Below are 27351 nucleotides of genomic sequence, written 5' to 3'. Positions count from 1 at the left end.
TATAAAACTTAAGATAAATATCATAAACCCAAGGGATTAATATTAAAAACCCAAGGGAATAATAATAAACCCAAAGGATAAATATTATAAACCCAAGGTATATAAACCCTAAGATAAATATTATAAACCCTAAAATAAACATGGTTGACCACATATGATTTTCATATTGACACAAGCTTTGTCACAATGTGATGTTGGACTATGGTTGACCATGATTGATTTTCATATTGAGACAACCTTTGGCGCAATGTGATGTTGGACCATGGTTGATCATGGTTGATTTTCATATTGAGACAATCTTTGTTACAATGTGACATTGGACCATGGTTGACCATGGTTTTCATAATGCGACTTTGGACCAAGATACAATCTTTGTCACAATGTGGCCATAAACCCTATAATAAACATGGTTGACCATAGTTTATTTTCATATTGAGACACTCTTTCTCACAATGCGACGTTGGACCATGGTTGACCATGTATGAGCACGGTTATCACAATGTGACATTGGACCAAGGGATTGATAAACCTGAGGGATATGAACACTTCGATTGATAAAACCAAGGGATTGATAGTATAAACCCTAAGGGATTAATTCTAAAACCCCAAGGTATTATAAACCCAAGGGAATAATATTAAACCCAAGGGATTAATATTATAAACCCAAGGTATATAAACCCTAAGATAAATATTATAAACCAAAAGGATTAATATTAAAAACCTAAGGGAATAATATTAAACCCAATGGATAAATATTATAATCCCAAGGTATATAAACCTTGAGATAAATATTATAAACCCTAAAAATATTATAAACTCTAAAATAAACATGGTTGACCATGATTGGTTCACCATGGTTGATTTTGATATTAAGACAATCTTTGTCAAAATGCGACATTCGACCATGGTTGACCATGGGTGACTTTCATATTGAGATAATCTTTGTCACAATGCGATGTTAGACCCATGCTTGACCATGGTTGATTCATATTGAGACAATCTTTGTCATAATGTGATATTGGTCCACGGTTGACCATGGTTGACAACCGTTGGGCATGGTTGATTTTCATATTGAGACAATATTTGTCATCATGCGATGTCAGAAGATGGTTGACCATGATTATAAACCCAAGGGAATTATTTTAAACCCTGAGATTAATATTATAAACATTATGAATAATATTATATCCTAGGAATATGAACCCTTAGATTAATAAACCCAAGGTATTGATATTATAAACCTAAGGGAAAAATAAACCCAAGGAATTAATACTAAAACCCCAAGAGATTATAAACCAAAGAGAATAATATTAAACCCAAGGGATTAATATTATAAACCCAGGGTATATAAACTCTAAAATAAATATTATAAACTCAAAAATAAACATGATTTACCATGATTGGTCAGAATGCGACATTGGACCGTGGTTGATTTTCATATTGAGACAATCTTTGTTAGAATGCAAAGTTGGACCATAGTTGACCATGATTGATATTACAAACTCGAAAAAACAATAAACCCAAGAAATTAATTAATATAAAGAGACAAATATTAATATTTATATTGATATTATTTATAATAATAATAATAATATTCATATTCATAGTATACCATATTAATATTATTAATATAATAATAATAAAAATAATATTGATTAATTAATATTAATATCCAATAAAAATACTATATTAATTTAAACATTTTTGAACAAATATTTATTGTTATTAAATATTTTAAATAAATATTTAAATTAATATATCAATATATTAATTAATATTTCAATAAATTAAAATATTTTGATTTAAATATTATATATAACATTTGTTAATAATTTTTATAATTCAATTATGATACTTATAAAATAATTTAATTAACTAATATAGTTAGCAAAAGTTAATATTTTATAAATATGTAAAGAAAACAAACATGTAAAAAAATAGATCAAATTAATTAACTAAATACATATGTAAAAAGAAATAAATTAAATAAATTAATCAAATTATAAGCTAAGGAAATTATAAAGTACAATTAAAATAAAAGTTTAATAATTAAATCATTTCATTATGATTTAAACGTTGTTCTAAAAACTGTAGTGTAATTCCCTAGTTGTAACAACAATTTGAGTTGGAGTTGCAGTAATGGTATGAACTGGAGTTCCAACAACAAAGATTAGAAACACGGTTATGAGTGGCAACAATAAGAGTTGCAAGAATAGAGTTCGGAGTTGTAGCAAGTGTAACCAAAACATCTCCTATACAAACATCACAACTTCCACGACAACCTATATGTCACATCCTATTTGTAAACTAACTCAAAAGTAAATACAAATGTGATCTTCTTCAATATATAATTATAAATTCGTATCAAATATTATGAAAATACAATGAAAAATACTTTGTCTAAATACCTTATTTAAATAATATATTCCTATCAAATATTGAGAAAATACAATGAAAAATACTTTATGTCTAAGAGAAGTGAAGATAAATTAATAAAAAACAAAAAAAATGTAAAATGATGCTAACCCTAAACCCATTGATAAAAAAATGTTAATACTTCCCATTAAATTTTAAACTTTGCAAAGAAATAAATTTTTATTTTTCATTAAACTTTTTCAATTAATTGAGGCACCTCTATAAAATAGAAACGACCTCCCATTTATAGCATAATTGCAAATTAGTGATTTTTCGTTGAGTATTATAAGTTAATACATTAATTAAAACCTTACCACACAAACACTATAAAAAAATCCTTTTAAAAGTAAAATAAAAACTTTTATTATTTTTCTTTGTCAACTAATATTTTTATGAAATTTTAAAGGCTGATCACCGGTCATTTATTAAAAAAAATTGACTGCTCTGGGTCTGATTTCATCCCATTTAGGATCAGGGCTATTCAAGGCCTCTTACTTGAAAGGCAAAAAATGGAAATTATGCCGAGGATCCCTGAGACATGGGTCATATCAGATCATATCATTAGCATCCCTGCGACCAGGTCGAACTATAGATTCAGTCAAACATATTGGACAACATGAGTTAATCATTAATGATTACGACGAGGTCGAACTATAGATTCAGTCAAACATATTGGACAACACGAGTTAATTATTAATGATTTCAAACCTATAGGCGTAGTTCCATTTTCACACTGCGCAACTATTCCTATAACTCTCCCTGTCTCCAGTGAATTCTGCGGCCAACAGCTTCCAGAAACTCAGATAATATATAGTTTTAGCTTGGTCGATAAATTTATTTGGGCTCATCGATCCAGAGTGGTTTCCATCGTTTCAAAAAGAATTGCATTTTAGGGTTGAAATTTTTACATACCTAACATTTTCCTCTGTCGCTGAATTGCACACTGTTTGTTTTACAAACTGGAAAGCACACCTGTCTATCAAATTGGACCTGGGTGAACATTTGTATCACATTGAATCTATTAAACTCTAATAAAGTTAGGCCCTAAGAAAATTTAAGGAAAAAAAAACAGTGAGTGATGAACCTCGGCGAAGCTGTATGTGAAATCGAACCTGTGCAGAAAACCTGCCTGTCAAATGGAAGTTGCACGAAACCATCTATGTACAAATATGTTGAATTTCGTTTGATAATTGTGTTCATTTGATAATGGAGAGGGGCACATATTGGGCCCTGAATTTATATCCTAGTGGATATAGATTCTGCCTACTTGGCCGGATAGGGCATCACTTCTTTCAGTCCAACGGATTTGCAGAATCGATCCATCCATACGCTCAACAATGACATTTTCTTTGGATCTATTAAAATTCTATCGGTATCCTTCTCGACGCCTTTTGTAATCACCGACAAACCACCCGATGTGATGTCATTCAACCAGATCTCAACCCCTCCAAAATACAATTTTCCTAAGCAATGGTTGGTTCACAACGCTTGCTCCATCAAAAGAAGGAACGTTTGTAACGTTGTCTTTGTCAAAAACTTTGAAGACTCTATGAAAGAGCTTATCTATTGCATTACTAAACACTAAAATTTATACAAAACCTACCATAGGGATTCACTTACTGTCATTTATTATCTATTTAAATATGTCAACTATTGCTGACTCTCTGTCGACTATCGTCGACTCTCCGCCGACTATTGTCATCATATCGTCAGGCGTGATTATTATTCTAACACTTCCCCTTAATCATGACCTATACTCTAACTTGCCTGCTGGTCTAAGTTTTAGCTAGTTTTACAACAAAACATTTCATTTTTGCCTTCTTGTTAAAGGGCCCATGCTTGTTCATTTGTTAATGTCGTTTCATCTTCACCTTTATTGCTTTCCTTATGAACTCCTTCAACTGCGCTTTGCTTATGTACTTAACATCAACAACCTTTTCCGGATTGGGATGCAAAGCATATATTGAACAGTGAAAACAAGATAATCCAATCCATGCTCTCCCCACTTTCCATGAGGAACCACCAAAACATAGTCATCTTTGAACATGAGTGGCCTCATAACAACATCCATGGTTGTATCCTCCACTATCGTAGCGATCTTAGAAGTAGATCCAATCAAATTTCTAACAACTGGGTTCTGGGAGAAGCAAGTTTTACTCTGAGTAATAGCAGGAACATGTGGAATAGACTCGAGCTCTTGATATTCATGATCATCAATAAAATCATTTTGTTTATCAAATAATTCTTGTGACTCAAAAATACTACCGGAATAAAAAATATTACCCGGCCCAAAAATACTTCCAAATGGACTATCTAAAAAGCATTATAAAAAAGATCACTATCAAACATTATTCACTCACTTCTCAGCTTCCTAATACACGTCCATGGGTTGCAATCTTCCTCAACCAATACACAAACTAGGTTCTTCACATACAGATTGACAACATCTCTCACATACTTCGTTTCACATGGACACACTACTCAAACCCAAAACAAAGACGCATTCCAAAAGATTAACACTCTGCTACCCATGTACTAGTCACAAGTTGTAACTCCACGCTCAACCGATCAGTTCCCACAGTCAGCGGGATCTCCATAGTCGGCTGTCAACTTGGCTGGATTCATGCATGTTTTAGAAACTCTAACTTCCTTGCACTTGCTCTAATGCACAACACCTTGCCCTCTCAGTGACTCCTCCATAGAGTTTTAAACAATCACGTGGCAAGAGAATAAAAACTTGTCCCAATTAGTGCCTAATCGTTTTGCACAAGCTTCAATGCATAGGTCAATGGAGAGACTTAAACACTCCTTGACAAGATAAACCGCTCCTCTAAGCCACAAATGTTAGTCTTCTTGACCAGCGGTCCGCTCCTTTCCACACGCAAATAACTCCACTTGCATAGAATCGAGCTACACACGCTATTGTTTCACGCTTGACGCTCACCTTCAAGAAACCTCATCCACCATTGGACGTTCACAAAAAACAGCTCCTCTGGTCAATCACTGACAACCTTTGAAGGCCGGATTAGTAGATGCCACGACCATCCCCACTGAACTAGATCGGATTGCTTGATTCAACTACAAGCACACCTTCAATCTTAGATTGCAAGTTGTCAATCAAATCTCACCTCTGCACTTTAGATGGATTGGTGTTTGAACAATTGGCTTCTCCTCATTGGTCAACTATGAATCATAGATTTAAATTATAATTTTCCCATGCAAATCTCACCTCAAATAAATTACCTTACACTGATGCATTGTCGTCATCGTTTCTTGTCTACTTGACACATGCACCTCATAGTATCAACCAATTTCCTCACGAGAAATGGTGACCCTCTCCTCCACATGGTCCATTATTAAATAGATTAGAGCTCCTCTTCCAATCACCGATTAAACACACTGGTCAGATTACATCACCTCCTCTTGGATAGGGCTAAAACACATGTACTTATCCACACAACTATTCAGACTCCTCTGAATAGTGTAGCAGGCTCTGCTTCTCATTGTGGGCTTGTGCCCCTCAATGGCTGATACAACCTTCTCCACACAGATCCTAATGAATTTGGCTTTCTTTCCAAGCCACAACTGGTGTGACACCATCACAGGCAGAGGCAGGTCGTCTCTCAAGTCGACTCTTCAGCCATCGTCAATCCCATGAGACCTTCATTTTAAAGAGTGACACAACACAAAACACTTCAAGCTCTACAAGCCTCCCTTCTCCTCTACGTATAGTAGGTGCAACAATGCCTCTAGACAACGCTCACACCACACAATCTCAGTGCTGATACCAGTTGATGGAAATGGGAAGACTCACTGAAGTGAGCTTGAACATTTCATTCAACACATGACAATTTATACACTAGACAACTGTAGATTCTATAGTAATCTGCCATTATTTCTTCAACTACTCCTGTCGACTCCGCTGCTTGCCACCAACTGCCATCTACCGTCGTTATAAGAACAGGGATTGTCGGCGTCTTGATTAATATTCTAACAAACCTCCCTTTAATGATGATGACCTAAATTTTAAAGTGCCTACTAGTCTCAGTCTCAGCTAAGGCTTACAATAGTACATAAAAAAAAATTGATAAGGGGGCTTTCATATTTTGCTGTTGATTTCACACAACACAACTCTCTTTAGTGGACATGGTGTTGCATACATTCCTATTTTCCAACACTCCACTAGATATTCTTTGCTATCTATGCCACACTGGCATCACGGTGTTCATCAGCAGACACCAGGTTGCTATAATATACTTAGAGGGGATAGTATAGGGTACAGAGGGAGGTACCCAAGGGAATAATGTAATAATGAGATGAGTCATAGTTATAAGGTAAGCCTGTGGTATTAGATATATGGTATTGAGAGAACCATGGTAATGACCCATGGTATTGTATGTATGAATCATATATAGAAGCTAGAGACTCCCTGTTGAGAAATGTGAATGATTATTGTATTAACAAGCATATGACTTGTGGAGTGTTCATCTCCCTTAAGGAGTTATTGTATGGTGTTGCCCTACCTCAAGGGTTTGATCAATAAATAAGCATTTTCATGTTATATTATTGAGTTGATATTGTTATTTTTGAGTATATTTGTTATTCTCATATATTTGCAAGTCAGATCTATTACAAGTGGTATTGGAGCACTTTCTTGGGCAAGCGGAGAGATATTTTTTCATTATTTTTTTTTGCAGGATTTTTTTTGGCAGCGAGTTTGCAGATCAGATCTGAAACTTCTGGTGTAAAATTTAAAGAAAACAATTGCAGATATGGATTCTTTGCGAAAAAATATTCAATTTAAACAACAATCGGTCGAATCGGAGTCTAGAGGAGGAAGATATCGTTGATTTACAAATCAGCTGTGTTGCAGAATTTTTTTGACGAAAATTCGTGGGCGGCGGATCTACAGTTAATTTTTGTCATTTTTGTGGTGAAATTTGAGAAATTAATTGCAGATATGAGATCCTTTTGAAAAATTACCCAATTTCAAAAAAACAATCAGTCGAATCGGAGTCCGGATGAGGGAGATATCGCTGATTTAAAATCATTTTTTTTTTTAAGAATTTTTTGTCACGTCGAGACTGTTGCAGCGCAAATATGAAATTCATGTGCCTATATCGGGATTTCTATTACATGGGAAGATGCAGAATGGTTGTTCTATTTCTGAAAATAGGTCATAATAACGGTTTTGAGCAATATTGACAGAACTGTGGCCATTTTAAATTTTCGCCAAGTAAGTGATTTTTTCAAAACCCTCTTCATGGCTTCTAGCAAGGATCTTATTTTTACCAGAAAATATGATGGTCGCACTATTGAAGAATTCATAAGCCGTGAAAAGTCCATATATGGGAAATATTGGAAAGGTTTTGTATGGTTTGGTTTGCAAGGTGAGGCTGCCATATGGTTGAGATCACTTGACAGCAAGAAGTTGTACAAACTTTCAAATGAAGAATTTGAAAAATTCCTTTTAGACAAATGGTCTCATGCTGGAAAACAAGATAATGAGAAACATATGGGGTTATTTTCTACTAGTATCTCCTTATTACAGGTTCATGAAAATATTCAGAAGGAGAATATCATTATGTCTATAAATCCTAGTTGCAAGGAAAATCTTATAAATGTTAATTTGGCAAAAAAATTGCCAGTTCCAGGAAAACACATGGAAAACACCTAGGTTGATAATGAGGATGTTCAAGTTTATAAAGATTTGAAGATTTCTATGGATAAGTATGTATTGCATTTTGACTTTTATGCTTCAGATATGGCTAATGTAGATGTTGTTTTGGGATACCCTTGGATGAAATTTGTTGGTACTATCAATATTAATGTGCAGAAGAAATTCCTGAAGCTTTGGTACAAAAAGAAGAAAATTACTTAAGAGAATATTTCCATCAATAAACAAGTAGATTCCAAGGAGGCTGAAGCAGAAAATGTTACAGGTACTGATACATCAGATAAAGAATTCGTGGTTGAAGTAATATTGGAAGATAAATAACAACAACAGACACCACAATATGTACCAGATACCAATCAGGCTCCATTAGGTGGGGAATTAAAGAAAGATACACTGTTAGTTAAAACTTCAGCATATCACCACCCACATCACCCCGCAAGAAAACAACCAACACGATGGCAACAAATTATCCATAAGGACAACAACCCCCGCATCACAGATAGAGAGGACCGATGATCTACCCACAACACATCAATACCGAAGAGCCGCTAGGGTCAACTTCCATCTCAAGTGAGTGAGGCACCAGCTAGATCGAGTGTTCAACTTTCTCTTGGATGGCTAGATGCACTTGCATGGTACCTGTTAGCACTCTAGGAAACTCTCTTATGGTTGCAGCTCAGAGATGCCTAGTAACATATAATCTTCAATATTGTTCTCTGAACTATTGGAATGAAAGATGGTTTGGATCAAGCCAGATTAACCATTTCAACTCTGTTTTTACTCAAGACATGCATGAAAACCATCAGCTTTACAAGGTTTTAGACCACTAATGCTCAATAGTTTGTAGATTTAATGAATGGATGGAGAATACCTACTATACTAGCAGATGCATATATAAACACATATGAATGGCCAACTACAGGAAGTAAAAGAGGCTTGCAAATCTAATTTATCAATGCAGAGATAAGATGACAGTTGTCTGGCATTAGACACAAAAGAAACATGAACAACCTGTTCAAGTGCAAGCTTGGAATAGAAGGGAAAATGGAAATTGAATATATAACAGTAAAAGAAGCTTATATTGCTAGAATGAAGATGAGAAGCTTGAGTAGCAAAGTCTCAATAGTCTCCAGAAGTTGAACCCCTATTACATCTTGTTTTCAGCTATTTATAGCTTGTTTACAATGGTCTTGAGCCTTTTGAGGCTTCAGGTGTCTTAATCTATCCCTCTGTCTTGTTTAACTGATTGATTCCCTCAATAGGCAGGCATGGCTCGATGGTTTTCCTCTTCTGACAAAGGAATAACCACATTCAGATATTTTGGGTAGTTGCTGCGCTATCTGGGAGCTCTACCGTGCTAGAGATGCCCCACAATCATTCTGTTTGTTTGCTGAGTTGTGCTGTCGATGCCCATGATTGCTTCTCGGCCTCTGTCTCCCAGAATTTATTTCCCGGCCTTTGTTTATGTGATAGAATGGGTCTTCGGGCCTCTGTTATCTTCTAAATGCAAACAGGGACTGCTTTCTATTATAATGGAGAAATGATGCAACTGTGAGAAATCCTGCCAAACCTTCAACGTTTCAGACTTCAAAAGTCCTTAAACATGGCATATATATCTATCAGGTCTACCCTTTGGGTCGCTGTCACCTATCGCAGATGGCATGGTCCCTTTGTTCCCTTTGTTCCTTGAAATACTTGAAAAAACACGAGAAATACATGAAAAAGGCCTCCCTCCGGACTTCAAATATTATAGATTTCATTCCCAAACCCTTTCGGGTCCGGGCCTTCATCGCTATCGACGCTGCTGAGTTCCCCTTTGTATTTCATTATATAACGAAATACATTGAAAATGGGCTTTGGCGAACGTGAAAGATTATACATTTTTCTTCTGAAACCCATCGGGTCCGGGTCTTATCGCATCGCGCACATATACATGTAAAGGCTGTGCCCCTTGGTTTTCTCGATTGCGATCCGTCGATGCGATGTGGGCCGTCGATCTGTGCGTGCAATCGACGGTCCACGTTGAATCGCCAATCGCAATCGCTCATTGCATATTGTCTGCGTCGATAACCTCTGACTCACCTCCCCAACTGCGATCTACCGATGCGATATTCGCTGATGCGATGTGGGCTGTCGATCTGATCGCGCGATCGACAGTCCTCGTTTAATCGCCGATCACTATTGCCCTCGCCCCTTGGTTTCCGCCGATGCGATGTGCCGACCTGATCATCGATGATCGCTGATCGGTGATGTCTTGCACCTATTGCCGCTACCCGCCTGTGCCAATTGCGATTTTCTGCTTAGATCTGGGCCGTTGATCGGCCAGATCTAACGGCTGCTGTGATTTGGACTATTTTTCATGGTTTTTCATGGTTTTGGAGTGTTTTCGCCTCCCGCTAGTGTATTTCCGCCCTTCCAAGGGCTCTTGGCATGCGATGGTTTTGACTTTGAATGGTCCTTAAGAGGCTTTTGAAGACTTTAAGAGCATATATGGGTCCATTGGCATGCTTTTAAGCAAATTTGGAGACTTTGGGGCATATTTGGATCCATTTTTTGGGCCATTTGCCAACAAGGCTAACACTGGCTCCTTGTGGGGATGAAAGCCTCCCTGTGAGGTTTCAAGAACTGCAGAGCAATGCCTTTCCTGTAAAACAAAATTAAATTCTTCCCCTAGTGTTCCATTGGGCATGGAGTCTTTTTAGCATAACATAAAAACTGAAAGAAAAAAAAACATATGTACAATAATAAGGTTTTCGAGCCTTAAATGAAATAGAGTTTCAGGAACCGCCCGTTTACTGGGCTACCAAAAGGGTCTTCTCCTTCCAAATTGTGCAGGATGAATGTATTGTTGTGCTGAACTTGAATGATGACAAAAGGACCAGTCCATAAGGAGTCAAACTTGCCATGATTACCTCTCTTTTCCTTCAATGCATCCCATTTGAGCACCCAATCACCAACTTGGAAATTGTCCACTTTTGCCTTCCTGTCAAAGGTTCCTTTGATTTTCTTCTGATGGACATGTGACTTCTTAACCAACTGCTCTCTGATCTGCTGTAATTCGACTAGGTTATTCATTCTTCTTACTAAGTCATTCTCTTCATCTTGTTCTTCTTGCAAGAAATTAGCCACAGGGAGGATCAGCTGGATAGGGAAAACAACATCAGCGCCATAAACCAGTTTAAATGGAGAGTTCGCTATGGAATTTTTGATGGAAACTTTGTCAGCCCATAGTGCAAACTTCAACTTGGAATCCCAGCTCTTTTTGTTGTCTTCTAATAGTTTTTTGATTATCCTTACCAAACTCTTGTTAGATGATTCTGCCAGGCCATTGCCTTGAGGATAATATGAGGTAGAATGCACCACTTTAATGCCCATGGATTCAGCCATGTCCATCAATTCTTTTTCCTTAAAAGCTACTGCATTATCAGTGACTAGTTTGGTTGGGCAACCAAATCTAGTGAAAATATTCTCATTCAAGAACTTTATGACAACTTGATGATTGGCATTCTTAGTGGGTATAGCCTCAATCCACTTGGTGAAATAATCAGTGGCTACTAAGATCCGTTTGTGTTGGCCACTGGAATGTAGGTTAATCTCACCTATAAAGTCCAAGCCCCACTGCTAGAAGGGACCATTGAAATGTATTGGCTTTAAACGCAGAGATTTTAGCTGCTGTCTTCCTGCAAATCTCTGGCATTTGTCACAAGCTTTTACAAAAGAAAACACATCAGAGAACAGTGTAGGCCAATAATACCCAGCCCTCAAGATCTTGTGAGCCGTGGTTTTCCAATAATGATGCCCACCACAGATGCTAGAATGAAATTGGTGTATGACCTCTACAGATTGTTCTTTATCTAGACACCTCAAGATGATTCCTGATGGGTCTTTCCAGTAAAGCAGATTTTTGTCAATGTAGAATTTGGCTGATCTGAGTCTAGTGGTACGAGCTTGACTCGAACTAAGCCTTGGAGGAACTTCCAACTTCTGCAAGAAATGAACTATGCTGGCATACCATTCGCATGTGGCTAGATTTTCAGCCACAGACTGATTCTGCTTTTGCTCTTCTGATGCTCCCCTTGTTTGCTCATCATCTGAAGTTAAACCCATGAAATTTATGTCTAACAAGCTACAATTTTCTTTGGCCATGAGCTTAGCCAAGCCCTGGCCTTTGACAAGCTTAGTGGGCTTCACCTCTATGTCAAATTCTATGAATTTTGCAATCCATTTTGCCCTCTTTCCATCAATATCTGGCTAAGTCAAGACATCTCTCACTGAGGTTGAGGGCACATATGAAATTACTTTGGAATGTAGAATATAAATCCTGAATGCTTTCAAGGATTTTATGAGAGCATAAGCTTGCTTCTCAATAAGGTCATACCTTAGTTCCGCATCTTTTAGAGTTTTGCTGAAAAAGGCCATGAGGTGCTCTATGCCTTCATCATTTTTCTGCAACAAGACTGCTATTAGTGTATCATAAGAGGCAAAAGAGAAGATACAAAACCCCTTAGTGTAATCTGGGTTGATTAAAGTGGGAGCCTCCATGATAGCTTGCGTGATGGCTTCAAAAGAGCTTCTTGAAGCGGTTGTCCATTTTATCTCCGATCCTTTCTTTAGCATGGAAGTGATGTGCTTTACTAACTCTGCAAAGTTTGGAATGAACCTCCTTACAAAGTTGATCTTACCCAGGAAGGATTGGATGTCCCTTTTCGACCTTGGGATGGACAATGTCTGAATGGCTTGAACCCTGGCTAGATCAATCTTCACACCTTCAGCAGAAACAATATGTCCCAGAAGTTTGCCTTCTTCTAGAGCAAACTGTGACTTCTTTGGGTTGACTGAAATTCCAAACCGTCTGCACTTCAGAAAGACTTTCTTCAAATGTTGTAAATGATCTTTGTGGCTGCTGGAGAAGACTGTTATGTCATCAAGATAAATAAGGACAAACTTGTCCTTCTCTCCCACGAAGGCTATGTCCATGGCCCTTTGAAAGGTAGCCCCAGCATTCATCAGTCTGAAAGGCATCTTGGAGTACATGAAAGTGCCCCAAGGAGTAGTGAAGGCGGTCTTTTCCTGATCTTCAGGATGTACAAAAATCTGATTGTAGCCTAAAAATCCATCTAGGAAAGACATGACTCTAGCCCCTGAAACTCTTTGTAGCAAGTGTTCCATCTTGGGCAAGGGATAATTATCTTTTTTAGAGCACTTGTTCAGATTTCTGAAGTCGACGCAAAGCCTGATTTCTCCATTTTTCTTCCTTACCACCACCAGGTTGGCTATCCACTTTGAATATCTTAGGGGAATTATGATTTTGGCATCCAACAACTTCTTGATTTCTTTCTCAATCAAAGGCAGTAAGAGAGGGCTGACAAGTCTTAATTTCTACTTAAAAGGGGTGGTGTTCTTTTCCAGTGGGATCCTATGCTGAATAATGTCTGGGTCATAGGTTTTAAGATCGCTATATTTCCAGGCAAAAATATCAGTGAATTTCTTCATGAGGGAGCAATACTCGGAATTCTGGGCAGGAGACAAATGAATTGACAGATTGATGAATTTCGGATGGGCTGGGCTCCCTATATTATGTTTACAAACGGTGGACTCATTCTCTATTTTGGCCGGCTTGTAGGGCACGTCATTATGATCGAAAAAATTCTCTAGAGGCACCAATCCCTTTGGTATGTGATTACTGGGAAATTGGACGATGCTTTCTTGGCTAATTTCACTTTTTAGCTTGGACTGGCCGACTTCTTCCACGTTTTGATTTTCTTGGTCGATGTGCATTTCAGCAAATTCCTCAACGACTTGTAAAAACCTGTTAATTTCCTCATCATCTTCAAAAACTCTCCAATACTTGACATTACCTGGCAGGGACGGTCTGTATTTTACCTGAACTTCATATGTCAATTTAGGAGGCAAAGGGGGAACAAACGTGCTAGCAGAGACAACAAGGGAGTCAGCAAGTTGGTTCTTCATTCTTGGAATATAAGAAATGTTGAAAACTTTGAAAGAATCTTTAAGCCTCCATACCTCATCCCTGTATTCTTTCAGCCTTGGATGCTTTGCTTGGAATGTTTTATTTACCTGCTGAATGATGAGGTCTGCATCCCCAAACACTTGCAGGCCTTTGATACCCATTTCCTTAGCAGCGCTTAAGCCCAGAATCAAAGCTTCATACTCTGCTATGTTGTTTGTGACCTAAAAGGCTAATTTGAATGACAAATGAATGTATTCCTGTGTTGGGGACACGAGGACTACACCTGCCCCTGCAGCTTCTTTGGAGCAAGCCCCATCAAAGAACATACCCCAAATCTGCGGGTTTCCATCCTGCGTGATCTGGCAAACTGGCTTTTTAAGTTGCGTGGAGGCCAACTGAGACTCTTCAATATGAAGAATACATGCTCCAAAATCAGTATCAACAGCGTAGATGGGATGATTAGTGGGATTCTTCTCATTGCTGATGATGTAAGCCAACTGTGCCTCTCTGTATAATCTCTTTCTCTCACCTCTGAAAACTGGGACAGTAGCATAGGTCAGATCATTTTGTAATGATCCACCTAGTCTCTTGATCCAACCTCTGGAAAGTAACATGCCAAATTTGGGAGGTACATCTGCTACCACAATATCCATCATCATGATTTTCATAGGCAGCTGAGATAAAGTGATGGCTAGGTCCTTGATTAATCCTAGAAATTTCATTTTTCTAGAGTCAAAAGAAAACAAATCATGATAAGGCTTAGTGATGTCGAGACCCAACTCGTCCATGATAGCTTTTGGCATTAAGTTATGGCTAGCTCCGGTGTCCAAAAGGCAGTTGTGGAGGATTTTATCATGAATGTTCAGAGAGACATAGAATGATGGGGAGTTGTCCTCACCATTTTCAATCATTAGGCTGAGGATGATCGCTGGCTTGTCATCTTGTAGATTTATACAGTCAGTGGAGGCTTGGATGGCTTTAGGCTCAAGGGCTTCGAGGATGGATCTTTTGAAGGACTCACTTTTCACTAGTTCAATCAGAGGCATAGGTATTCTTAGCTTTTGAATTTCTGATTGAAAACTGAAAGGAGAAGGGGACTTTTCAAGGCCTCTTACCTCATGAGATGGAGCTTTGAGGATGATAGGGTCAACTGCTGGTTGTTTTTGCTTATTAGCTTGTTGTACTGCAGGGTCAGCAGCTCTTTGAACTGGAGCTTCCTTAGCATTATTTATCTTTGACCGCAGATTATATATGCGCTGATCTTCAGCTTGTAGAACAGCTTCCCCACCCCATTCTTGGTTAGTCTGGTCATTGCATAATGACTTTTCATAGGCAACTGCGGTCAAAAAGGAAGCATTGCCTTTGTATTCAAGGTAATGGATCTCATCATCTTCTTCAAATTTCTCTTCCTCCATGACTACATTCTGGAAAGGGGTCTTGACCCTTTGGTCTTCATTGGCATCTTTGCTTCTTTGCAATATCTGCAACTGTTCATTAGCTCTTCTATATGGATTTGGATTTCTAGGAGCAAAGGTATTGGGAACTCTCCCTTTCCCAGGGCGCTGATCAACCTTTAATTTAGAAATTTCGGAGGCTAATGACTCGATCATTTTGGTCATTTTATCTATCTAGATCAGAGGAGGATGAAGACTTGCCCCTTTGTCTTCTTCTATCAGCATTTCCCTTGAGTTTTTCTGCAGCTATGATGTTTGATTCTACTTCCAAGGCTGCATCCTGCATGTCAGCCAAAGTAGCACACCGCCTCTCTCTCAATAGTAGGCAGAAGTCAGAATCAAAAGCATTAGCATAGGTGAGTTTAGCAGAGGTAGTAGTGGGCTTCACTTCAGCTGGTATCTTGCTGTACATGCGGTTAAATCTCTTATTAAAATTAGACAACAGTTCACCATTTTCTCTCTTTAAGTTCCCAAACTCAGTGTGGTAATAGAGGAGATCCTTCTTATCCCCCCAATGTTTTAGGAATGTATCATCTAAAGCTTCGATATCCGCTATAGATCTTGGGGCTTGTTCTCTGAACCATTTTCTAGCCTCCCCATCCAGGCTTTGGACAAAGACTCTCATCCACACATCACCTTCACCAATATCTAGATTATCAGCATAGCTATAAAATGACTCAAGGTGTTCTTCAGCAGTGACACCTTCAGTCCCAGTGAACTTAGGCATATACTTTTGATACTCTCCAGTGGGCATAGCATTCAAAGGAGTGGGCAGTATTAGAGGTCCATACCTAGCGGCTATGATTCTTTCCATTTTGGTGGGTGCTTGCGGACCTGCCATAACTGTGGTGACTAAAAGAGTACTAGAAGTCTGAATGACAGAAGGTGGAGGAGTGATTGACAAGACCAAAGGAGTATGGTGAATAGGAGGTGAGGTTCCCTTTGGGCTAACAACAAAAGGAGAAACTAAAGAATAAGGAGCTTTATGAATTTCTGAGAGCTTTTCTTCACTGCTAGTATTAGAATCTGTACTCTCAACATGTATTTGTTCTATTGCAAGATCTTCTTGAAGAGATATAGAATATTGTTTAGGTTTACCTGAACCCGATGCTCCTTTCTGCAATACTTTCTTCTCCTTGATGGTCTTTTCCTGTTCAAGTACAGGGTCAGCTTGTGATTTCTGAGGATTTCTCCGAGTATGCCTCACAAACTGAGCCAGAATTATGAAGTGGAGTTGCCAAGAGGTTCGACCTCCGGTAGAGTCGCCAGATAGATGATTACAACCAAAAATGTGCCCAGACTTTGTCTATCATCAAATTTGGGCTTGTGTCATTTCCCAGGGAAGCTGAGCTTCAGTTTCCTCTCCCCAGCAACGGCGCCAATTAATGTTAGCACTCAAGGAAGCTCTCCTATGGTTGCAGCTCGGAGATGCCTGGTAACATATAATCTTCAATATTGTTCTCTGAACTATTGGAATGAAAGATGGTTTGGATCAAGCTAGATTAACCATTTCAACTCTATTTTTACTCAAGACATGCATGAACACCCTCAACTTTACAAGGCTTTAGACCACTAATGCTCAATAGTTTGTAGATTTAATGAATGGATGGAGAATACCTACTATACCAGTAGACGCATATATAAACACATATGAATGGCCAACTACAGGAAGTAAAAGAAGCTTGCAAATCTAATTTATCAATGCAGAGATAAGATGACAGTTATCTGGCATTAGACACAGAAGAAACATGAACAACCTGTTCAAGTGCAAGCTTGGAACAGAAGAGAAAATGGAAATTGAACATATAACAGTAAAAGAAGCTTATATTGCTAGAATGAAGATGAGAAGCTTGAGTAGCAAAGTCTCAATAGTCTCCAGAAGTTGAACCCCTATTACATCTTGTTTTCAACTATTTATAGCTTGTTTACAATGGTCCTAAGCCTTTTGAGGCTTCAGGTGTCTTAATCTATCCCTCTGTCTTGTTTAACTAATTGATTCCCTCAATAGGCAAGCATGGCCCGACGGTTTTCCTCTTCTGACAAAGGAATAACCGCATTTAGATATTTTGGGTAGTTGCTGCATTGTCTAGGAGCTCTACCGTGCTAGAGATGCCCCACAATCATTCTGTTTGTTTGCTGAGTTGTGTTGTCGATGCCCATGATTGCTTCTCGGCCTCTGTCTCTCGGAATTTATTTCCTGACCTTTGTTTATGTGATAGAATGGGTCTTCGGGCCTCTGTTATCTTCTAAATGCAAACGGGGACTGCTTTCTGTTATAACGGAGAAATGATGCAACTGTGAGAAATCCTGCCAAACCTTCAACGTTTCAAACTTCAAAAGTCCTTAAACATGGCATATATATCTATCGGGTCTGCCCTTTGGGTCGTTGTCGCCTATCGCAGATGGCATGGTCCCTTTGTTCCCTTTGTTCCTTGAAATACTTGAAAAAACACGGGAAATACATGAAAAAGGCCTCCCTACAGACTTCAAATATTATAGATTTCATTCTCGAACCCTTTCGGGTCCGGGCTTCATCGCTATTGGCGCTACCGAGTTCCCCTTTGTATTTCATTATATAACGAAATACATTGAAAATGGGCTTTGGCGGACATGAAAGATTATACATTTTGCTTCTGAAACCCATCGGGTCCGGGTCTTATCGCATCATGCACATATACATGTAAAGGTTGTGCCCCTTGGTTTTCCCGATTGCGATCCGCCGATGCGATGTGGGTTGTCAATCTGCATGCGCAATCGACGGTCCACGTTGAATCGCCAATCGCGATCGCTAATTGCATACTGTCTGTGTCGATAACCTCTGACTCGCCTCCCCGACTACGATCCACCGATGCAATGTGGGTCGTCGATCTGATTGCGCGATCGACGGTCCTTGTTTAATCGCCGATCACCGTTGCCCTCGCCCCTTGGTTTCCGCCGATTGCAATCCGCCGATGCGATGTGCCAACCTGATCATCGACGATCGCTGATCGGCGATGTCTTGCACCTATTGCCGCTACTTGCGTGTGCCGATTCTGATTTGCTACTTAGATCTGGGCCGTTGATCGGCCAGATCTAACGGCTGCTGTGATTTGGACTATTTTTCATGGTTTTGGAGTGTTTTCGCCTCCTGATAGTGTATTTCCACCCTTCCAAGGGCTCTTGGCATGCGATGGTTTTGACTTTGAATGGTCCTTAAGAGGCTTTTGAAGACTTCAAGAGCATATATGGGTCCATTGGCATGCTTTTAAGCAAATTTGGAGACTTTGGGGCATATTTGGATCCATTTTTTGGGCCATTTGCCAACAAGGCTAACAATACCAATGGACTACTCTTTTGAGTACATCTTATTATTTGTGTTCTTCTTATGTTTCGAAGACAAAACATGTTTAAGGGGGGTGGAATGTAATATACCTAGGGGGATAGTATGGGGTACAAAGGGAGGTACCCAAGGGAATCATGTAATAATGGGATAGACCATAGTTATAAGGTAAACCCATGGTATTAGATATATGGTATTGAGAGAACCATGCTAATGACCCATGGTATTGTATGTATGAATCATATATAGAGACTAGAGACTCCCCATTTAGAGATATCAAGGATTATTGTATTGACAAGCATATGGCTTGTTGAGTGTTCTTCTTCCTTAAGGATTGATTGTATGGCATTGTCCTACCTTAAGGGTTTGATCAATAAAGAAGAATATTCATGTTATATTATTAGGTTGATCTTGTTATTTCTGTGTATATTTGTTATTATCATATATTTTCAAGTCAGGTCCATTACATTTGCAGACACTCCTATATGCGAACACTCCACTGGATACTCTCTATGCCACACAGGGGTCACGCTCGACATCAATGGACACCCGGCTGCAGACACTCCTATCTGCAAACACTCCATTGGATACTCTCTATGCCACACAGGCATCACGATCGACACAACCTTATTCAAAAAACACTTGGTTGCTGACACTCCTATCTGCCAACACTCCACTGGATCTATGCCACACATGTGTCATGGTCGACACAATCTTCATCAATGGACACTCGGTTGGAGACACTCTCATATGCCAACAATCCACTGGGTCACTCTCTGCGCCACATAGGCATCACGGGCAACAAAACCCTCTTCAGTGGACACTCCACTGGAAACAACGCTCTCCAATAGTGTCAACGACAGGGCATACTCCACTTTCCCTTCACAACCACCGAGCCCTCCTCTAGCTCTTCACACCACAGAGCTCACCACTATGCCCACCATCGAGCTTACAGCTCTGGCTTCAAGCTCACACGCTCCTAGGCTCAGTAAGTGGCTCCAGCTCCACACTCGCATAGAGATTCACTAGCCATACACACTGGCCGCACACAGATTCCCCGCTGTCTTCTTCGGGCAAAGGTAGCCATGTTTTCTCCCAAATCGCAGCCATTCGAGATCTAGATCACATTGGCGCGGAGAGCACGGGGCTCTCTCATCTTATAATAATGGGGGGGATTTTTCTTGTTTCTAGAACCAATCGGTCTTCCCCTCGGTCTCCTTGGGTCAATTTCATCTCATATTCCAGATCCTCATGGTCTGTGGATCTCCTTCTTTTGCAGCGGTCCAACACTCTAAATCTAAACTTCAGCTCCATCTTCCAAGCTCCATGATGCCAAGAAACTTGGGCTTTACACAATTTTGCAGCAACTCACATGGCCTGAGAAATCAATGATCAAAATCCATTCTCTCTATGCTTCACACATCCTTGGCTTGCTTACTGGCACATAGATTCACTAGCCTAGGTCTCCATAGCCACAATAACATGCTCATCACAACAACCAATAGTGATTACAATACAACCCTTCACCAATGTGTGTGCCTCGCAACAACTTCTAAAGCCACGATTGTCTCCTCTCTTCATGCTACTCCATGACCTTACGACTTTCCTTCACTAGATGTTACACCAAAAAATCTGGCTTTCTCACTGGGTTGGCTGCAAATCCTAGCCACGACAAAAAATGAACGCTCAAAAGGCGATTGATCATGATGTGTGAAAGCATCCCGCCTGCACTTAGATGCGCAGCCACCTTCGGTAAAGTCTAACTCGGCCCTCCTGCGGACCACTCCTCTCACTGTTTGTTGCTCTTCTGCTGATAGGGGGAAAACTACAAATACAATTGTAGTTATCATACACAATTTTCTAGTTGCAATTTTTGTCACAAATATGAGTGCTTCTAATTAATTTGCACTGGTAAATGTTTAATATCACATTTACGAGCGATGACACCTTCCTGCTTGTTTAGGAGGCTCGACTAATACACAACAGTTGTTGTCTCTTCATTCATCACTGAGGCTTTACCACATATCTCCATGCTTAGGGCTGCCTTGGCTTCTTTACAAATGCCAAGCCCTCTTCATTCCCATTTAACTGATTGGTGACCTTCACGTCTCTTAGCTCCACATACGGTGCTCAACGACACCACCACAAAGCGACGAGCTATCTACTCCTCGAATTCACACAGACAAACTACACAGTCCAAATCATCTGCGAAATTTTGAGATTTATAGAGAAACATGGGCAGAGTCTCTAATATTGCATAATAAGCACAAAAACCTCATGACTCCTCAATGCTTCTTCCACTGTATCTTTGCAGCACACCTGCCCACAATTCTCGCTCTTTGTCAAATGGCAGCCACAGCCGAAACCGTCGGCTCTCATACCAGCCAGAAACTTGAAACTGACTACATGAGCTTGTCTATTGAATTACCAAACACACAAATTATACAAAAACCAGCCGGAGAATCTACAAGGATTCCACAGACTACCATTTACTTCATATTTAAATCCGTTTACTCTCCATCGCCTCCCCGCCAACTATCGCCATCATACGATCAGGTGTGATTATTATTCTAACAATTTTCCACTATTTTCTATAGCTTCTCACCTTGGCCAGTGAAAACTCCTCGCAAACATGGAAAGAGATGAGGGCAATCGAGGAGGGGCCTCGATATTGTGATGTTGGTGTGGTCCTTTCATTGCCCGAGGACTCCCAAACAAAGGTGGTGGATAATGAAACATGGAGACCGTCCTTTTGTAACACACAATCCGGCAAGTGAAATCACATTAAGGACCTGTCACTCCAGGTTCCCTCATGACAGAGCTGTAGATTGAGAACTAAGATGAAAGATATTCTTGGCATATTCACCCTAGAGATAATCTCAACCCTCAAATAATATTTAAAAAGAAAGAGTCAACCCCCTTACCTCCACCTAAAGTTGAAATAAGAAACCTTTAACTAAATATTGTAAATTTATAAATTGTTATCCAATCGAAATTTAAATCTTATGAGACTCAAAAGGCATTGCAAAAGTTTTGGGAAAATTGGCATATAGACATTCGGAATTTTTTTGGGAAAATCTTATGAGACTGAAATTTTGAGGGAAAATTGAAAAAAGGACTCAGAAGACATTGCATGATTTTAATTTTCTAAGAATTTTTGCAACAACAAATCAAAGGAGGCATGGGATGTGCTACAACAAGCATATCAAGAAAGAAATAACCTCAAAGTTGTAAAATTGCAATCTCTCATAAGAGAATTTGAAATTCTTTACATGAAAAATTATGAGTCTATGCAATATTTTTTCACTTAAGTTATGGGAATAGCGAATCAAATTAGATCATATGGAGAAGAATTAAGAGATCAAAATAATTTTGAAGTTTTCTAAGAAGTCTTCCTACAAAATTTGATCCCATTGTTTTTATTATTGAAGAGTCTAAATATTTAACTCAATTTCCTATGAATGAGCTTATGGGATCTCTTATATATCATGAAAAAATGATGAGTAGATACCTTGCAAAATATTTTGAGTAGGATTTTCAAGCAAAAGGCAATTTTTGGAGATAAACATCATGAATTTGAGAAATTTCCCATGAGAAAATTCTGACCACTCATGGAAGAGGAAAAGGACAAGTGTATGGAGGAGGTAGAGATTTAAGAATAAGTTTTCCTACAAACAACAAAGTAATAGGTAACAAAAGTAATGATTGAGTTAAAATATCTGGAAAATTCTAACTTCAATGTTTTTATCGTAAAATATTTGGCCATTATGAAAGTAATTGCTCGAAAAAACAACAAGCCAACTTTTCTAAAGTAAAAGAAGATGTGGGAACTTTATTTTTAGCTTGTGATTTAGCAAATAAGGTTTCCAAGAAGGTATGGATTTTGGATAGTGGTTGTAGAAATCACGTGACAGGAAACAAAGATAACTTTGTAAAGATAGATGAATCTACTAAATTTGAATTTTTTCTAGGAGATCATGAGCTAGTGTAAGTTAAAGGTAAAGAAGGAATTGCAGAAAGACAACAAGGAAAAATAAAACATATTAATGGTGTTTTATGTGTTCTTGGTTTAACACATAATTTTTTGAGTGTGGGGCAAGTTATTGAAAAGGGATATTCTTTTGTTTTAAAAAATGGTGAATGCATAATCTATTATAATGAAAATCATCATCAAATTATAGCCAAAAATAAGATCCTACAAAATAGAATTTCTCCATAATCAAATTATAGAAAAAAATAATCCTCTTGGATAGGGCTAAAACACATGCACTTATCCATACAACTATTCAGACTCCTCTGAATAGTGTACTGGGCTCTGCTTCTCGTTGTGGGTTCGTGCGACCGACACAACCGTCTGCACACAGATCTTAAAGAATTCGACTTTCTTTCCAAGCTATAACTAGTGTGACACCATTACACGCACACCGTTACAAAGAGCCATGTCATCTCTCAAGAATTTCTCCATAATCAAATTATAGAAAAAAATAATCCTCTTGGATAGGGCTAAAACACATGCACTTCTCCATACAACTATTCAGACTCCTCTGAATAGTGCAGTGGGCTCTGCTTCTCGTTGTGGGCTCGTGCGACTGACACAACCTTCTCCACACAGATCTTAAAGAATTCGGCTTTCTTTCCAAGCTATAACTGGTGTGACACCATTACACGCACACCATTACAGAGAGAGCCATGTCGTCTCTCAAGTCGACTCTTTAGCCATTGTCAATCCAACGAGACCTTCGTTTTAAAGAGTGACATAACACAAAACACTTCAAGCTCAACAAGCTTCCCTTCTCCTCTACATACAGTAGGTTCAAAAACGCCTTTAGACAATGGTCACACCACACAATCTCAGCTCTGATACCAGTTGATGGAAGTGGGAAGACTCACCAAAGTGAGCTTGAACATTTCATTCAACACATGACAATTTATACACCAGACAACCGTAGATTCTACAGTAATCTGCCATTATTTCTTCAACTGCTCCTGCTGACTTTGCCGCTTGCCACCAACTTCCATCTACCGCCATTATAAGAACAGGGTTTGTCAGTGTCTTGATTAATATTCTAACAAACCTCCGTTTAATCATGATGACCTAAATTTTAAGGTGCATGTTGGTCTCAGTCTTAGTTAAGGCTTACAATAATACATAATAAAAAAATTGTTAAGGGGGATTTCATATTTTGCTGTTGATTTCACACAACACAACAATCTTCAGTGGACACAGTGTTGCATACATTCCAATTTGTTGACACTCCACTAGATATTCTCTGCAATTTATGCCACACTGGCATCACCGTCTTAATCAGTGACACTCGGTTACTATAGTATACCTAGGGGGGATAGTATGGGGTATAAAGGGAGGTACCCAAGGGAATAATGTAATAATGGGATGGGTCATTGTTATAACGTAAGCCCATGGTATTAGATATATGGTATTGAGAGAACCATGGTAATGACCCATGGTATTGTATGTATGAATCATATATAGAGGTTGGAGACTCCCCATTGAGAAATGTCAAGGATTATTGTATTGACAAGCATATGGCTTGTGGAGTGTTCTCCTTCCTTAAGGAGTGATTGTATGGTGTTGCCCTACCTCAAGGGTTTGATCAATAAAGAAGCATTTTCATGCTATATTATTGGGTTGATCTTGTTATTTCTGGGTATATTTGTTATTATCATATATTTGCAAGTTAGATCTATTACAAGGTGTATTAGAGCACTTTCTTGGGCAAGCAGAGAGATATTTTTTTATTTTTATTTTTATTTTTGCAGTAATTTTTTGGGGCAACGAGTTTGAAGATCAGATCTGAAACTTCTGGTGTAAAATTTGAAAAAAACAATTGCAGATATGGATTCTTTGCGAAAAAATACCGAATTTCAAAAAAACAATCGGCCAAATCAGAGTCCGGATGAGGAAAATATCATTGATTTACAAATTAGCGGTGTTGCAGAAATTTTTTTGACGAAAATTTGTGGACGGTAGAACTCCAATTAATTTTTGTTATTTTTGTGGTGAAATTTCAGAAACTAATTGCAGATATGAGATCCTCTTGAAAAATTACCCAATTTCAAAAAAACAAATCGGTCAAATCGGAGTCTGGATGAGGGAGATATCGTTGATTTAAAATCAGTTCTTTTTTCATAAAATTTTGTGATGGCGGGACTGTTGCAGTGCAAATATTAAATTCCAGTGCCTAGATTGGGATTTCTATCACATGGGAAGATGCAAAATGGTCATTTCATTTTCGAAAACAGGTCATAATAAGGATTCTAAGCAATATTGACCGAATTGTGGCCCTTTTAAATTTTCACCAAGTAAGTGATTTTTTCAAAACCCTCTTCATGGCTTCTAGAAAGGATGTTATTTTTACTGGAAAAGATGATGGCCCCGCTATTGAAGAATTCATAAGCTGTGAAAAGTCCATATATGGGAAATATTGGAAAGGTTTTGTATGGTTTGGTTTGTAAGGTGAGGCTGCCATATGGTGGAGATCACTTGATATCAAGAAGTTGTACAAACTTTCAGATGAAGAATTTGAAAATTTCCTTTTAGACAAATGGTCTCATGCTGGAAAACAAGTTAATGAGAAACATATGGGGTTATTTTCTACTGGTATCTCCTTATTACAGGTTCATGGATATATTCAGAAAGAGAAGATCATTGTGTCTATAAATCCTAGTTGCAAGCAAAATCTTATAAATGTTAATTTGACAAAAAATTGCAAGTTCCAACAAAACACATGGAAAACACCCAGGTTGATAATAAGGATGTTCAAGTTTATAAAGATTTGAAGATTTCTATAGATAAATATGTATTGCATTTTGATTTTTATGCTTCAGATATGGCTAATGTGGATGTTGTTTTCGGATACCCTTGGATGGAATCTGTTGGTACTATCAATATTAATGTGCAGAAGAAATTCCTGAAGCTTTGGTATAAAAAGAAGAAAATTACTTTACAGGATATTTCCATCAATAAACAAGTAGAGTCCGAGGAGGTTGAAGCCAAAAATGTTACAGGTACTGATACATCAAATGAGGAATTTGTGGTTGAAGTAATATTGGAAGATAAGCAACAACAATAGGTGCCACAATATGTACCAGATACCAATCAGGCTCCATTAGGTGGGAATTAAAGAAACATACACTGTTGGTTAAAACTTCAGCGTATCACCACCCACATCACCCCGCAAGAAAACAACCAACACGATGGCAAAAAATTAACCATAAGGACAACAACCCCCGCATGACAGATAGAGAGGAGCGACGATCCACCCACAACACATCAACAGCAAAGAGCCGCCAAGGTCAACTTCCATCTCAAGTGAGCAAGGCACCAACTAAATCGAGTGTTCACCTTTCTCTTGGATGGCTAGATGCACGTGCATGGTACCAGTGGACTACTCTTTTGAGTAGATCTTATTATTTGCATTCTTCTTATGTTTCATAGACGAAACACGTTTAAGGGGGGTGGAATGTAATATACCTAGGGGGGATAGTATGGGGAACAGAGGGAGGTACCCAAGGGAATAATGTAATAATGGGATGGGCCTTAGTTATAAGGTAAGCCCGTGGTATTAGTTATATGGTATTGAGAGAACCATGCTAATGACCCATGGCATTTTATGTATGAATCATATATAGAGACTAGAGACTCTCCATTGAGAGATGTCAAGGATTATTGTATTGACAAGCTTATGGCTTGTGGAGTGTTCTCCTTCCTTAAGGAGTGATTGTATGTTGTTGCCCTACCTCAAGGGTTTGATCAATAAAGAAGAATTTTCATGTTATATTATTGGGTTGATCTTGTTATTTTTTGGTATATTTGTTATATCATATATTTGCAAGTCAGATCTATTACAGTTGCAGACACTCCTATATGTGAACACTCCACTGGATACTCTCTGTGCCACATAGGTGCCACACTCGACATCAAAGGACACTCGGTTGCAGACATTCCTATCTGCAAACATGGATACTCTCTACGCCACACAGGCATCACGATCGACACAACCTTATTCAATGAACACTCGGTTGCTGACACTCCTATCTGCCAACACTCCACTGGATCTACGCCACACATGTGTCAACACTTGGTTGGAGACACTCTCATATGCCAACACTCCACTGGATCACTCTTTGCGCCACACAGGCATCATGGGCAGCAAAACCCTCTTCAGTGGACACTCCACTGGAAACAACGCTCTCCAACAACGTCAACAAGAAGGCATACTCCACTTTCCCTTCACAACCACCGAGCCCTCCTTTAGCTCTTAACACCACAGAGCTCACCACTATGCACACCATCGAGCTTACAGCTCTGGCTCTGATCTCACATGCTCCTAGGCTCAGTAAGTGGCTCCACCTCCACACTCGCACAAAGATTCACTAGCCATACACACTGGCTGCACAAAGATTCCCTGTTCTCTTCTTCGGGCAAAGGTAGCAACATTTTCTCCCAAATCACAGCTATTCGAGATCTAAATCATATTGGCACGGAGAGCATGAG

The 27351-nt window shown here is 38.8% G+C and overlaps 1 protein-coding gene across 1 annotated transcript; it reads right to left on the bottom strand.

Annotated features, from left to right (window-relative positions):
- Window positions 1-20431: 20431 nt before the first annotated feature.
- Window positions 20432-21533, bottom strand: LOC149138183 (uncharacterized). The gene is made up of 4 exons (XM_089450274.1): window positions 21442-21533; window positions 21111-21252; window positions 20937-20997; window positions 20432-20661 (listed from the first exon to the last, which is right to left on the bottom strand). The coding sequence occupies exons 1-4, from the start codon at window positions 21531-21533 to the stop codon at window positions 20432-20434; spliced, it is 525 nt and encodes a 174-aa protein (XP_089306400.1).
- Between the last annotated feature and the right edge of the window lie 5818 nt (window positions 21534-27351).

The sequence above is a fragment of the Pinus tabuliformis genome, chromosome X, assembly GCF_031772625.1.
Source record: "Pinus tabuliformis cultivar Carrire ecotype Pingquan chromosome X, CPIR1, whole genome shotgun sequence".
Taxonomy (NCBI): Eukaryota; Viridiplantae; Streptophyta; class Pinopsida; order Pinales; family Pinaceae; genus Pinus; species Pinus tabuliformis.
The sequence above is the reverse complement of the archived record's forward strand: the minus strand, read 5'-3'. Positions and strand labels throughout refer to the sequence as shown.